General features: G+C 43.9%; 2 protein-coding genes across 5 annotated transcripts in view; one reads left to right on the forward strand and one right to left on the reverse strand.

Annotated features, from left to right (window-relative positions):
• RASGRF2 (Ras protein specific guanine nucleotide releasing factor 2) overlaps positions 1 to 735 on the reverse strand; it is a 270,212-nt gene extending 269,477 nt beyond the window's left edge. Inside the window, exon 1 of one of the 3 annotated variants that reach the window (XM_007976916.3) lies at positions 72 to 735. In XM_007976916.3, the coding sequence (XP_007975107.3) occupies positions 72 to 359 (288 nt within the window). In that variant the 5' untranslated portion in view covers positions 360 to 735. The remainder of the gene's footprint in view (positions 1 to 71) is intronic. The other 2 variants (XM_007976925.3, XM_007976935.3) reach the window with 2 other exon arrangements.
• LOC140711491 (uncharacterized) lies at positions 214 to 13,511 on the forward strand. Of its 2 annotated transcripts, none has more exons than XR_012092732.1 (3): positions 214 to 317; positions 12,695 to 12,767; positions 13,113 to 13,511. XR_012092732.1 is itself a non-coding variant. In XM_073014650.1 (3 exons), the coding sequence occupies exons 1-2, from the start codon at positions 416 to 418 to the stop codon at positions 12,752 to 12,754; spliced, it is 411 nt and encodes a 136-aa protein (XP_072870751.1). In that variant the 3' UTR covers positions 12,755 to 12,767; positions 13,113 to 13,506. The 2 variants fall into 2 exon arrangements, 1 of the variants encoding a protein (XP_072870751.1); XM_073014650.1 differs by lacking the exon at positions 214 to 317 and adding an exon at positions 416 to 766 and having other exon boundaries at positions 13,113 to 13,506.
• The last annotated feature ends 2,072 nt before the right edge of the window (positions 13,512 to 15,583 follow it).

The following is a 15,583-nucleotide window of genomic DNA, read 5'->3' on the forward strand; positions in this document are numbered from 1 at the left end:
TCCCCGGGTTAGGACGGCAAGGGAGTGCAGCGACCAGAGCTGGGAGACCGCGGAGAGAGGGCACGCGGTACCTGCTTGTCCAGCGCGTCCCGGACGCCTCCTGGCCCGGCGCCGGCCCTGGGTGGCGCGGGCGTTCGTTCGCAGCTGCAGCCCTCCAGGAGGTACATGCCCGCCGGGCGGCAGCTCTGCTCGCCCTCGAAGTAGAAGAGCACATTCTGGTAGAGGGCGAACCACTTCTCGTGCCAGCGGCTCGCCTCGGCAGTCTTCTTACTCAGGAAGCCGCGCTTGGTGCCCTCCTTGCGCGCCAGGAAAGCCAGGTACAGGGCGTGCCCCTCGTTGTAGCGCACGCTCTTCTGCATGGTGCGGGTGCTGGGGGCGCGCGGGGGGCTGCCCGTCTCACCCCTGCCTCGCGGCCATGGTCCGGCCGGCTCCCTCGAGGGCGCGCCCGCTCAGGTCCCGGCCGGCGAAGGGCGCCCCCTTTCCCCACGCCGCGCGCAGGGCACCCCGCCCGCTTTCGGGAGGCGGCGGCGCGCGGTGCCAGGGGCGCGGGCTGGGGCCGGGCACGCTCCCCGCCCTGACCGCCACCCTCCCGGCCGAGTCCCCGGAGGCCCCCGAGTCCCCGACGCCCGCGGGGAGTGCGGCCCCGCTAGGGCTCCAGAGCCGGCAGCCGCTTCGCCCAAAGTTGCGGGAGCCAAGCCCCCGCGGCGGGCTGGGGCGGCAGCCGGGGAAGGACTGTCCTCGGGCAACGCGCTCCGGGAGACAGAAGGTAAAACGTCACGTGGGAGCTCAGCTGTAATCGGCTTGGAGACAGATTTAAAGGGCAAAGTCGGCGCGGCGCCGGCGGTGGCGCAGCTCGCTTGCCCCGGCGAGCGTCCCTCCCTGGCCCGCCCCGGCCGGGTCCGCTGTCTCTGCTCTGGCGCCCACCGGGATGGGGCGGATCCGGGGGGTGGAGGCGCCCGGCCGCACTACACACCCGCTCACACGCGCTCGCACACTCGCGCACAACGCGCGCACACACACACACGCACACCCACACACACACGCAGACCAGTACATTCACCCAGATCCACAACGCACGCACTCAGACGCACAAAAATACACTCACAAATGCATACAAACACAATGCGCGCACATATGCACAAAAACACACACGCACACACTCATGACACACAAATACACATTCTCACAACGCTCACACTCAACACACAGTCACAACACACAAATACATATAGACAAACACACCCACAATGTGCGTTCCCGCACACAAAAATACATACCCACATTCAGATACACACTTAAGGAACTACACACATGCACGCACTGATATGCTCACTCACACATACATTCACACACAACCCACACATTCACTCAAACTCACATGCAAGCATATACACACATTTACACACATTCACACAAACAGCACACATCTACTCACATGTTCACAATCATATATAGACTCACAAGCAGACAATCATACACACACAGATGAACACACATATGTACATTCACAAATACACAAATTCACCGAAAAATACAAACACACACAAACACAAGCACCCACACAAGTATTCGCACGAATCTACACACTTTCACAAACCCACTCACACATACACACGCACTCACATGCGACATCCATAAGTACGTTCCCATGACAGTAGGTGGAGTCACAGAGTGGCTTTGCATAGCCCGCATCCTTGGCTTTTCTGCTTGTACCTGCATTGTAGTATTTAAAACTACCGGTAAAGGTTAACAAGAGTGGCCCAAGTGTTCCCGGAAAGGCATCAGATGCCGAAGCTTCTTTCAGAATGCCTGTTATTTCACAGTGGTAAGATGCTAAATTTTAAGTGCCAAGTTTTCAACCTGGAAAAAATACCCAAATAAGGGACACTTTGCTGCCCAGGGCAGAATCCATCCCCAAAGGCCAGCTGTCACAGGCTCATCGTTTGTAGGACTGGATTCATTTGATTAACAAATCTGACAGGTACAACCAGAAAACCAAGAGCCACCCCCTGCCCCAACTCCATGCTGTAAAATGTAAGTGGAAAAGAAATAATGTACCCAGCAGCTGTGAGAGAAAGCCAGTGAAACCCCCAGGGAGTGCCTGTATTTGATTCTACTATACACATTTTTGATTCCCCCCAGTCATTTATCACTAAAACGGAGTGCCATCATAAAATGTTTATTGTGAAAAGTAAATAATAATGCTTTTCTGGGTGATGAGTCTACGACAATACACCTGTCTTGTACTGCCAGTTGTGTGTTCATAAATTGGTAGCCCCAGGGGTTCTGCCTGTTTCATAAGTGCTGTTTCTGCAGAATATTTTAACTCTGCCTCACTGAGCAGCTGAGTGGGTTTTTTTTTTTTTCCTTTTACCTTTTTAAAAAATGTTCACTTTTAACAACGATATAATAGGGAAATTGCCATTTTGAAATTACAGTATGAGAACAGTGGTCATTTCTCTTTACATTTTTAAAACTATCTAAAGGACAGTGCTGTGTTAAATTGGGTTTAACCCAGCTGGAAGCTTGCATTGTTCTTCAGAGGAGACACAAGTATAGAGATAGTAAGTAAATGTAGGCAACATTTTGGAGCCAGATTCTAGATGCAGAGGAGCTGGTGATTGCCTCAGGAGGCCTTTTATTTCTTTCTCTGTGGTTCGATCCCAGCTCTGAGAACCATAAGTGAGTAGACACCTGTGTGGTTGATAAGCTCCATTTTTTAAGTAGAAACCAGTAAGAGTGTAAAATCAGCACAAAAACTATTTTGCCATGAGTACTCAAACCTTCTAACCCACTTCTTGAGTTTTTTCAGATGTGAAAGATTCTCTTCTTCAATAAGCAATGTCTCACTTACCATCTCTGTCTCCTTAAATGTGCTTTTCATTTGAACCACATGAAATATTTACAACCTCTTATCTGACATCATTTCCTACCACGGAATGTTATGTGGCCCTTATATGCCACCCCACCCTGCTCTGCTCCTGGACAATGAGAGAAAGGAGTACTTGTTTCCTGCAAAATTTGGCTGGTGATTACTGTGGGTTTTAATTATGGAAATTCACTGCAAGAACCATTTATTGATCACTAGTTTATGTCCTCAACACTATATTTAGGTGATGTAGAGCCTATAGAAAAAAAGCATTGCCTGTGTTCCTGGTGTGCTCAGTCTAACAGGAAGAGAATTTCTTTATTTTCTTTCTTCTTTTATTTCCCTTCCGTGCTCTCTCTCTCTCTCTCTCTCTCTCTCTCTCTCTCTCTCTCCTTTTTCTTTAGAGAGAGGTTCTTCCTCTGTTGCCTGGCCTGAAGTCATAGCTCACTGCGGCCTCAGACTCCTGGGCTCCAGCAATCCTCCTGCCTCAGCCTCCAGCGTAGCTAAGCCTATAGGTGTGCACCACCACACCTGGTTAGGTTTTGTTTACTTGTTGTAGAGACAGAGGTCTCACCATGTTACCCAGGCTGGTCTCAAACTCCTGGTCTCAAGCAACCCTCCTGCCTTGGCCTCCCAAAACCCTGGGATTATAAGTATGAACCACCACCCAGCTAGGAAGAAGATTAATGTTTAGGTGCTTCTTCTCACCTGTCTGTTTCTCAAATGCAGGTCTATCTCCCTAATCCCTGCAGCACCCAGTAGGAGAGTTTATATGCAGTAGGCATACAAGTTTTTCAGACGATTATTTTCTAAATTAATTTCTTATTTGGTCATTGAATTGTTAAATAGGGCATAAGCATTTGCAAATATTAGATCATTCTGCAAGATTGTAAGAGATGAAAACAACCAGAAATTCCTGGACAGTCTAGAGAAGCTCTCTCTATTAGGTGTATGATGGGCACCTGGGAGCCTTTAGTCTCCATTCATATGGAAACCACATCCCTGGAATGGTGCCATCCTGAAACACAAAGGATCAGGAGGTTATGTAAATAAGAATGCTTTCCCCCAGTTAATCAAATAGATTGCCAAAAAGAGACCGTGTTCCAAGTGGATGGGAACAAGCTTCTCTGAATTCATTGTTTTTCCTTCTTGCATTGCATGGATTCTTTCTTGAGGGGGCCAGTTTAAATTTTTTTTTTTTATGGGCAACAAAGCATATGATCACAGTGCAATTGGCCTCTTTCCCCTTTTCTAGATAAGTTAAGGGGGAAAAATAGCAATGAGCTGTCATATCTGGAAACTCTACTAAATAGAGAGGGAGACATTATTCAGATAATTGGATGAGAAAAGGAAGGAAGGGAGGGAAGGAGGGAAAGAGGAAAGAAAGGACGGAAGGCGGGAGAAGGGAAAGGACGGTGGAAAGGTGGGAGGGGAAATTTTATCTAAATTGTCTAAAGCTTTGAAGTTTAGGGGAGTGGGAAGTGCACAACCTAACCTACAGCTTTTCAAAATCCCTAACTCATGCCTTATCATTCAGATGCACAAGGTAGGTTTTCATTTTTTTTCTTTCTTCTAAACTCTGTTTTGTTAGTAAAATGTAAATGGGTTGCATGAGTTTCTGCAAGGACTTTTCCCTGTGGTTTCTGTAATTCAGAAATGCATCAGCACTGTGTTCTTGGAGGAAGATTACGTCAAACAAAGCTGTCAGAGGCATTTGAACCAAAGCAACTCCATCTTAAATAGGAGCCGGGTAAAATGAGGCTGAAACCTACTGGGCTGCATTCCCAGACGGTTAAGGCATTCTAAGTCACAGGATGAGATAGGAGGTCAGCACAAAATACAGGTCACAAAGACCTTGCTGGTAAAACAGCTTGCAGTAAAGGAGCCACCAAAACCAAAATGGCAACGAGAGTGACTTTGGTAGTCCTCACTCTACGCTCCCACCAGCCCCATGACAGTTTACAAATGCCATGGCAATATCAGGAAGTTACCCAATGTGGTCCAAAAAGGAGAAGCATGAATAATCCACCCCTAGTTTAGCATATCATCAAGAAATAACCATACAAATGGGCATAGAATGGCTGTCTATGGAGTAGCCATTCTTTTATTCCTTTACTTTCTTAATAAACTTGTTTTCACTTTGCACTGTGGACTCACCCTGAATTCTTTCTTGTGAGAAATCCAAGAATCCTTTCTTGGGGTCTGAATTGGGACCCCTTTCCTGTAACAAAGCCACGGTGTTACCAAGATCCTTTTCTTGGCCTGACAGAAGATCACTTGGGGAACTGTCATTTTGAGGGCTTGTAGATGTGGAAAATAATACATTTAACAATGCAGACTCACCAATAATCCCAGACTGTTTCTACAAGATACAGTGTTACCAGTTCTGGCACATATATGATTCTGTATTATCTCTTGATACCTAATTAGTAAAGCCAGGTTCTTCCCCAAGTAGGTAAAACCTAAAAGGATTATTCCTTCCTTGTTTCCAGTATTATTTTGACCAAAAAGAATTACTTATTTATGAGATACTAGAATGAACTACTTAGAGCTAATAAAACCATTTATCTGGTGTCCATATGATATTTCAACTTACTTAATGTTCTAGATACCCAAAGCTTGTCCTTCAAACACTGAAGATAAATGAGCTCTGCATCTCTCCGGTCTAAAAAGTGAAGAAAGTGTAGCATTTTTTTGATTTAAGGTCACTATTCTAAATACAATGTGTCTAGGAGCTAGACCAGAGCCGTTGCTAGCCTCTACTCTTTTATGCAAATTAGAAAAAGGCACACCCTCTGGGAGGATGAATTAGGGAGAGCCTTGGGGCACACACAGCCTTGAGAACATGAACCTGATGAGTGGATGACATGACACCTTCATGTGACTAAAAGGTGCCCCTCCACCTGGATGGCCACAGCTCTGTGCAGGGAGCCCTGTGCAGTGACCAACCTGTGCAACTGAGCTCAACAGCTTGTGCTGTGTGCCTCTCCATGGGTGGCCACATACAGCTGTGCCTTTACAGTTTCTATAGCTGTTCCACAAACCCAACTGCATCCTTTACCCTTTCTCCATCCTAACCTTCTAATTGCCATCTTCTGTTTTCTCGAAGACTTAGGCTATGAAGCTTTTAAGAACTTTGTGAAACTAAATATGACTTCATTAAACATAAAAATGAGAAGATCTTGGAGAGTCCTCTAGACAGTGAAGTGTGTAATCTAGCTAGAAGTACACCAGAATTGTTTTGACTGCTGGAGATGATTTCCTTTTGGCTTCTCAGGTATGCTCTGAACATATAAGGTCTGACTACATGAATATAATGATTCACATTATATACAGTAGTATAAATTATGCATGCATTACTTTTATACTTTAGTGTCACCACAAACAGTATAGGTTATGATATACAAGGAATTCTTAGAGACCCAAGAAAATACTCATGATTTGGTGGTAAGTAAAAACCCCTTTCTATTCCCCTGCTTCCCTTTATAGCAAAACTTGCCCTTTATAACATCTCTCTACACACTGGGTCTACTTCCTTCTCTCCATTTTCTCCTGAACTACTTCATTCGGTCTTTTCATCCCCACCACCCCACTGAAACAATCCCCACAGTCACCGTCACCTGCAGTCCTCACAATGCCAAGCTCAGCGGTCAGTTTCCAGTCTGCACGTTGACATCGCAGCAGCATTTGATACAGCTGAACGCTCCCTCTTTCTTGAAACACTCTTCTCACTTAGCTTCTGGGACACCACACTCTCCAGCCCCTTCCTGCTTCTCCTGCTGTGTCTTCACTTTCTCCTGGCTGTCCCCCTCCTCTTCCCAGCCTCTGAATAGTATTTCACCCCAGGGCCCTCTCCTGGGATGTCTTCTCTTCTTTATCCACATCGTTTTATCCACTCCATGGCTTTAAATAAGCCACTCCACCCCGCTCCTTCTCTGAACTGCAGACCTGTGTGTCTGCCTACTCAGCATCTCCTCTTGAATATCTAGTAGGCATCTCAAACTCAACATGTTCAAGACTGAATTTCCCTGCAAAAAAAAAAACAACTGTTCATCCCACGGTCTTCCTCATCTCAGTATATGGCAACTCCATCCTTCCTTTGCTTAAGTCAAAAACTTGAAGTCATCTATGAATCCTTTAATCTTCTCTCACCTCAGTCAGCTGTACCTTCAAAGCATATACTAAATTAAACCACTTCTCACAAGCCCCATTGCTACCCCCATCCAGCCCATCACCATTTCTCACCTAGACCACAGGAGTAGTCTCCCAGTCATCTCCCTGCATTCACTCTTACTCTCCTACTGTCTGTTCTCCACTGAGCAGCCAGAGAACCTTGAAAACATAAATCACTATTGTGCCTCTTCTCTGCTCAACACCTTCCGATATCTTCCCATTGTACTAGAGTAAAACCCTATCCCTTTTTCTGCGTGACCCTATCCTCCTTTTCCTCTGTAGCAACTATTGCTCCCTGACATTCTAGTATGTACGCTTAATTGCTTGATAGCTTTTGTCTCCCTCACTGTTATATCCGCAGCAACTAGAACATTCCTGAATATTACTCATAGTAAGACTCCATGAACATCTGTTGAATAAATGCTAGAAAAGAATGACACCCTGTCAATTCAAGAAAGTTCTTGTTTTTGAGAGAGAGAGAGTCTTGTCCTTGGCCCAGGCTGGAGTGCAGTGGCACGATCTCGGCTCACCACAACCTCTGCTTCCTGGGTTCAAGTGATTCTCCTGCCTCAGCCTCCTGAGTAGCTGGGATTACAGGTGCGTACCGCCACATCCGGCTAATTTTTGTATTTTTAGTAGAGACGGGGTTTGATAACATTGGTCAGGCTGGTATCAAACTCCCGACCTCGTGATCCACCTGCCTCTACCTCCCAAAGTGCTGGGATTACAGGCGTGAGCCACTGTGCCTGGCCAATTCAAGAAACTTCTTTTCCACGAGAACCTTAATCAAACTTTCCAGGACCAGCCCTTATACTTTCTAACCTGCTCCTTGACTTTCTTTTATCCCTTTTTCTCATGGAATTTTACAATTCGCCCCCTCCCCAAGTTCAGCCTCTGGAGGAATCTAGAGCTTCCTTCAGAGCTCCTTGTGATTCTAGAGTGTGATGGAGACTGTGAAGTGCTGCTAGTCTCCGCCTTCAGAATGAGTGACTTACTCACCCTCCTCACCTCATTATTCCACACTCTACTATTAGCAGTTCTACTAGCAGTCAGCCCCCTCTCGGATTGTTCTCTGCAGAAGACAGTCACTGCACCAAGATCATGCCTCCCCTTTCTGAGGAAGCCCACAGACGATGACTGGCCATGGACATAAAAGGCACAACGCCCTCAGGGGAGCTCCGACTCAGGCATCTCTGAAGGACTATGGGGTCCAGCACAGCACAGAGTGGGGTGTTACTTTCTGCTGGGAAGACCCACTTTCCAATCAAGGGAGCATCTGGTCTGAGTCCTGAAGGGTGGTTGGTTAAATGACAAATACGCAGAGCTGGAGAATGAAGGATTTTTTTTTTTTTTTTTTTTAATACTTTAAGTTCTGGGATACACGCGCACAACGTGCAGGTTTGTTACATAGGTATACACGTGTCATGTTGGTGTGCTGCACCCATCAACTCATCATTTACATTAGGTATTTCTCCTGATGCTATCCCTCCCCCAGCTCCCCACCCACTAACAGGCCCCGGTGTGTGATGTTCCCCTTCCCGAGTCCAAGCGATCTCATTGTTCAATTCCCACCTATGAGTGAGAACATGCGGTGTTTGGTTTTCTGTCCTTGCGATAGTTTGCTGAGAATGATGGTTTCCAGCTTGGTCCATGTCCCTGCAAGGGACATTAACTCATCCTTTTTTATGGCTGCATAGTATTCCATGGTGTATATGTGCCACATTTTCTTAATCCAGTCTGTCACTGATGGACATTTGGGTGGGTTCCAAGTCTTTGCTATTGTGAATAGTGCTGCAATAAACATATGTGTGCATGTGTCTTTATAGTAGCATGATTTATAACCCTTTGGGTATATACTCAGTAATGGGATGGCTGGGTCAAATGGTAATTCTAGTTTTAGATCCTTGAGGAATTGCCACACTGTCTTCCACAATGGTTGAACTAATTTACACTCCCAACAACAGTGTAAAAGCATTCCTATTTGGAGAATGAAGGATTTTTAACTAAGGAAGCTATGAGAATGAAAGACCAATAACAGAAATGTATAGGGTAGAGGAAGTATCGGAGTTTACCGTGTTGAGAGAAGAAAGTATGATGGGGTATGATGAGAGACAAAGGCGTAAATGGAGGTAGAGGTCAGATCACGGTGGCCTGCAAGGTCCTATATACAAGTAGTCAAAATGCCATGACAGGTTTTTGAGTAGGGAAGCATAGTGGCCTTGTATCATCTTGCGCCCCTCTCTTTTTCCCCTTCTGGCCACAGTCCTGCCCTTCAGACTGTCTGGTTCAAAATGGAGCTGCCACCTTTTTACAGGCCCCACCTCCCTGGTCACAGTGATTGGCCTAGGAGTGGGTGCCTGATTTGGCTCAATCAAAATGAGCTGTTTCCTGGGATATTTGAACTAAAGACCCACAAGATCTAGTCTCAGTTCGTCTCAGAGCTGCATGTTGTCCAGTGTAACCATAGGAACTGCCGAGATTGTATGAGATCATGGGCTCTGGAATCAGACAGTGTGAATTCCAATCCTTGCTCTATTACATATTCATTATGAAACAGTGAACAAACCACTTAACCTCTTACAGGCTCAGCTTTCTCATCACTAAATTGGAGATACAGGTACCCCTGGAGGTATTTTTAATTACTTCCACAGTACCTGACACATGGTAAGTTTTAACAATGGTGATGGAGGAAACATTTGAATGTTTCCAGTCAAATTGGAGGAATCAATGAGTCTTGTCTACCGATAAGATACAGAGGTCGGAAGATGGAGAATGGGGGTGAAGCCAAGACGGTTCTAGGTATCTGGTCTGAGCAAGAGAACTGATAACAGTTGGTATTTGGGTTTGACTTTAAGGGAGCTGTGGCCTTGCTAGATGGAAAGAGGTACAGTGGCATCTTGGAATTTCTAAAACAAAATATATATGTAATATCTTTTAAAAGTCATCTGCCTGGAAATGGAGACGAATCCTTTACTTGATTTATGTACGTTTGACTGTCACATCCACCTCACAAAGTAGGTATTATTATCATGCCTATTTTATAGAATTAAAAACAAGTTCAGAGAAAGTAAGTAACTTTCCCCAATGGTAAAGCTTGTGAGTCTCAGAGGCAGCATTTGAACCCAGGCCTGTCTGACTAGAGATCCATCCCCTTTATTATAGAGTGTTTCTCCTGTGTTGCCTGGAAGTGTGAGTAAAAGCTGACAGCATGTGCCATGTGCTTCAGCCCTAACTCTGTCATTTATTATATTGGACAAATTACTTATTTATGCCTCAGTTTTGATGTTAGAAGTGGAGGTAATAATAGGACTTTCTTCCTAGGAGTTCATGAAAATTTAATACTTAGTTAATATGTGCAGAGTGCATAGAACATGGTCTATCACATACTAATGACATCATTAAATGGGACAGGATGGGACTTTATGTATTTATTTATTTATTTAATTTGTGAGACAAAGTCTCGCTCTGTTGCCCACGCTGGAGAACAGTGGCACAGTCTTGGCTCACTGCAGCCTCGACCTTCCCCAGGCTCAAGTGATCCTCCCATCTCAGCCTCCTGAGTAGCTGGGACTACAGGCAAGAACCACCATGCCTGGGTAATTTTTGTACTTTTTGTAAAGACAGTGTTTTGCCATGTTGCCCAGGCTGGTCTCGAGCTCCTGGGCTCAAGCAATCTGCCCACCTCGGCCTCCCAAAGTGTTGGGATTACAGGAGTGAGCCACCGCATCTGGCCCAGGATGGGACTTTAAACAGAAAAAGGACATGAGCATGGAGCTGTGGCCTGAGCAGGAGTGAACAATGCTACATTGAGGAAAGAACATTAAAGGAGACCCAGCTCTTAGAGTGAGGCCTTGAGCTTTGGGAGTGAAACAATGACCTCCCATTAAAATCCTTGGAGTCACAAGGAGAAACAGAATTCTAGAATTGGACCTAAATCTGTTCATTCTTATTTTCCTATTTTTGGCTACCTGAAGAAACCAACAATATTTGATCCCTAGGTATTTTGAAGTTCACCATAAATAACATCACTTGGTTTAGAAAAGTGTTTATTCACTTCCTCAGAGAATGGATTATCTAATTACATGTCTGTGTTTACATGGAACAGGTAGTCCAGTCCATGAACGTGTGAGAACCATGAGCCTAGTCTCGATCTCAGGAGTCGCCTGAGGAGACTGACGCTAAAAATCCAAGTCGCTAATCAAAATATTAGAAAAATCAACTCATGCTCTAGACTTGGAAGCCTGACACTTAGATCAACTCTCTCTGAGCAGAGCCAGCTGTTGGCCCCTACAGGTGACAGTGACGTTCTGACACAGGAAAGGTCAACAGGTGTCCCAGGACCACACCCATCTGGTTAGAAGCTCTGCTGGGTTTGGTCTGGGGGAGACCCACTGCCTCAAGAGAATTTACTGCAGGGAAAGCCCCCTGGTTAACCATGAAGATGTGATATGTTATGTCAGCATGAAGATAGAGGGATATCGTAGAAGACCTTATGGGGTTTGTAATGGGGAAGGTGGGCAGGGGAGGTGGGAATAAATGTTGCAACAAAGTACAAAATATCTCTTCTCTCTTGTGTGTGTGAAAATGTGCTCTGTGGGGCACTAAAATCCTACCGGTGTACCCCCATGCCCTTCCGAGATGAGCTCCGGGAGATGTATTTTTGTGTTGCAGTCAACACGCTGATAATCATCTGCATCATGGATCATGTACTTAAGGCTGAAAAACAGCAGCCTTTTCTATCCCATCACGGAAAGGGCATTTTGAACCACATAGGCGATGTCCTTGGTAATAAATATCGAAATAACCATTTGAATAAATTATATGTGTGTAGCATGTGATTTTACAGAATGCTTCCACATGTGTTATCTCATTTAATTCCATTTTCGTACAAATGTGTTATACACTTGGGTAATTCTCTGAATTCTCTGCATTTCACGCATTTGGGGTAGGGGCAGAGAGGTAATGGCACTCAGATGACATCAGGGCCTGTTTGCTTTATGGCAGTAATGAGCATTTGTAGGGCACTTCACAGTTTGTGTAGAGCTTAGATGCACTTATTAGACCTCATTTGATCCTCACAGTAACTTTATGAGGTAAGATGGATATTGTTCCTATCATAGACTTTAATGCATAATATTAACTGTCTTTGCTTCTCTGCATCTAACTCTAGACTGCAGGTTCCACAAGGATTATCACTTTTTGATATATTTTTCACTGTTTCATCACAGTGCTCAGTAACTCTTTGTTTAAGTGACTTTGAGAGTATTATAATTGCCCCCATATTTGTGATCAATGAAGAAACTGAGGCTTTCAGGATTTATCTTGCCCAAGGTCACACAACTGGGAGTGAAAACCCTTGAATGCACATCTTGCCACTGTCACTGCCTATCCAAATGGTCACAAATTGAGGCTCTCTGGCTGGTAAGAGGTCCCTTTATCCTGCTATAATTTTCTTGGTGGCTCTGTGTCATTATACTGGGCTCAGTTTCCCCTCAAGCAGGTGCAGATGCAGATGGCATAGGGCATCTATAGCTGCAGACCTTTGCTTAGACTAGACTCTGAAAGATTTGAAACCTTAGAGAGAGAGGTGGAAAAGAGTTGGGGAGGCAGTGGCAACGATTTGAAAACTACAACCAATTTTCTCTCTCCTAGGAGTTGGAGACTTGGAATCCCCTTTGGTGCAGAAACTATTCCTTCATGAGAAGTCCTTAAATAGGCTCTTTAGGTAAGAGATATAAGAGATATAAAGCAAATGCCCTGTGGGAAAAAGCTGTGAAGGAATCCAAATATAGGTAGTTTGGCTCAGAAACATGTGTCTGTTTTGTAATACATGTTATTATGTGCATAGCTCCTTGATGGAGAGCAATTGATTTTTCTTCTGGCAGGGGCTGGTGAAATATATAAATGAAAACACCACTCTTATTTCTTGGCATGGAGAGGACTATATTTGCCAACCTCCCTGCCATGTAACTGGGTTTTAGCCTAAGGGATGTAGGCAGACATGGTGGGCACCTCCTTATTAAAGATCTGGTCATAATCATCTCTACCATCTCTTCTTTTTCTTGAAAAGAGAGGAGGCCACATTTTGAAGGCAGCGGGGTCACAAGATGGAAGAACCAGGGTCCTTGCATCATCGGTTGGCTTCGAGTTGCTGGGGGCAGCCTAACCCACATGGAATTGTGACATAAGAAACAAAGCAACTATTGTTTTATTAAATCAATGAGATATTGGGCTTCTTGTTATAGCAACTAGTATAAATTGCCCTGACTGATACATTATGGATTTAGAATGCACTGTACTACAACTGTTTATTGTATTTTCAAAAACAGGTTTATTGTGGTATAATTGACTTACAATAAACTTCATATATTTAAAGAGTACTATTTAATAAGTTCAACATATTTGTATATCCATGAAAGCATCACCACAATCAAAATAAGACACATTTCCATCAACTGAAAAAGTCTCCTCATTCTCCTTTGAAATCTCTTCTTCCATAACTACAAACCACTGCTCAAGGAAATAAGAGAGGACACAAATGGAAGAACATTCCATGCTCATGGATAGGAATAATCAATATCATGAAAATGGTCATGCTGCCCCAAGTAATTTATAGATTCAATGCTGTTTCCATTAAACTACCATAGATGTTCTTCACAGAATTAGAAAAAAAACTACTTTAAAATTCATATGGAATCAAAAAAGCCAAGACAATCCTAAGCAAAAAGAGCAAAGTTGGAGGCATCACACTACCCAACTTCAAACTATACTACAAAGCTACAGTAACCAAAACAACATAGTACTGGTGCAAAAACAGACACATACACCAATGGCACAGAATAGAGAGCTCAGAAATAAGACCACACATCTACAACCATCTGACCTTCAACAAACCTGATATAAACAAGCAATGGGGAAAGGATTTCCTATTTAATAAATGGTGCTGGTAAAACTGGCTAGCCATAGGCAGAAAACTGAAACTGGACCCCTACACCTTATACAAAAATTAACTCAAGATGGATTAAACACTTAAATGTAAAACTCCAAACTATAAAAACCCTAGAAGAAAATCTAGGCAATACCATTCAGGACATAGGCATGGGCAAAGATTTCATGACTACAACATCAAAAGCAATTGCAACAAAAGCAAAAATTGATAAATGGGATCTAATTAAACTAAAGAGCTTCTGAAAGAAACTATCATCGGAGTGAACAGACAACCCTACAGAATGGGAGGAAATTTTTGCAATCTATCCGTCAAAGGTCTAGCATCCAGAATCTATAAGAAACTTAAAGAAATTTGTAAGAAAAAACACACAATCCCATTAAAAAGTGGGTAAAGGATATGAACAGACACATCTCAAAAGTAGACATGTATGTGGTGAAAAAACATGGAAAAAAGGTTCAATATCAGTGATCATTAGAGAAATGCAAATCAAAACCACAATGAGATACCATCTCATACCAGTCAGAATGGCAATTATTAAAAAGTCAAGAAACAGATGCTGGCAAGGCTGTGGAGAAATAGGAACACTTTTATACTGTTTGTGGGAATGTAAATTAGTTCAACCATTGTGGAAGACAGTGTGGCGATTCCTCAAAGATCTAGAACCAGAAATACCATTTGACCCAGCAGTCCCTTTACTGGGTATACACCCCCCAAAATATAAATCATTCTGTTATAAAGGTACATGCATGCGTATGTTCATTGCAGCACTATTCACAATAGCAAAGACACGGAATCAACCCAAATGCCCATCAATGATAGACTGGATAAAGAAAATGTGGTGCATATACACCATGGAATACTACGCAACATAAAAAGGAATGAGATCATGGCGTTAGCTGGGGCACAGATGGAGCTAGAAGCCATTATCCTCAGCAAACTAACACAGGAACAGAAAATCAAACACTGCACATTCTCACTTCTAAGTGGGAACTGAACAATGAGAACACATGGATGCAGGGATGAGAACAACACACACTGGGGCCTGTTGGGGAGGCGGGGAGAGGGAAAGCATCAGGATAAATAGCTAATGCATGCTGGGCTTAATACCTAGGTGATGGGTTGATAGGTGCAGCAAACCACCATGGCACATGTTTACCTATGTAACAAACCTGCACATCCTGCACATGTACCCCAGAACTTAAAATAAAGAAATCTCTCCTTCCTACCTTTTCTCCCCCATCACTCCATGCAACCATTGGTCTACTTTGTCACTGTGAGTTAGTTTGCATTTTGTAAAATTTTATATAAATGGACACATACAGGATGCACTCTTTTTGTCTGGCTTCTTTCATTCAGCATAATGATCTTGAGATTCATCCATTTTGATGAGTGTATCATTAGTTTGTTCATTTTCATTGCTGAATCATATTCTATTGTATTGCATTCTATTGGATGGGCATACCACATTTGTGTATCCATTCACCTGCTGATGGACATTTGGGTTGTCCTTTGGGTTATCCCAAGGATGCTAAGATTTTCTTTCTTTTTTTTTTTTTTTTAAGAAGTTTTCTGATGTTAGCTCTTACATTTCA

The sequence above is a fragment of the Chlorocebus sabaeus genome, chromosome 4 (assembly GCF_047675955.1).
Source record: "Chlorocebus sabaeus isolate Y175 chromosome 4, mChlSab1.0.hap1, whole genome shotgun sequence".
Lineage (NCBI taxonomy): Eukaryota > Metazoa > Chordata > Mammalia > Primates > Cercopithecidae > Chlorocebus > Chlorocebus sabaeus.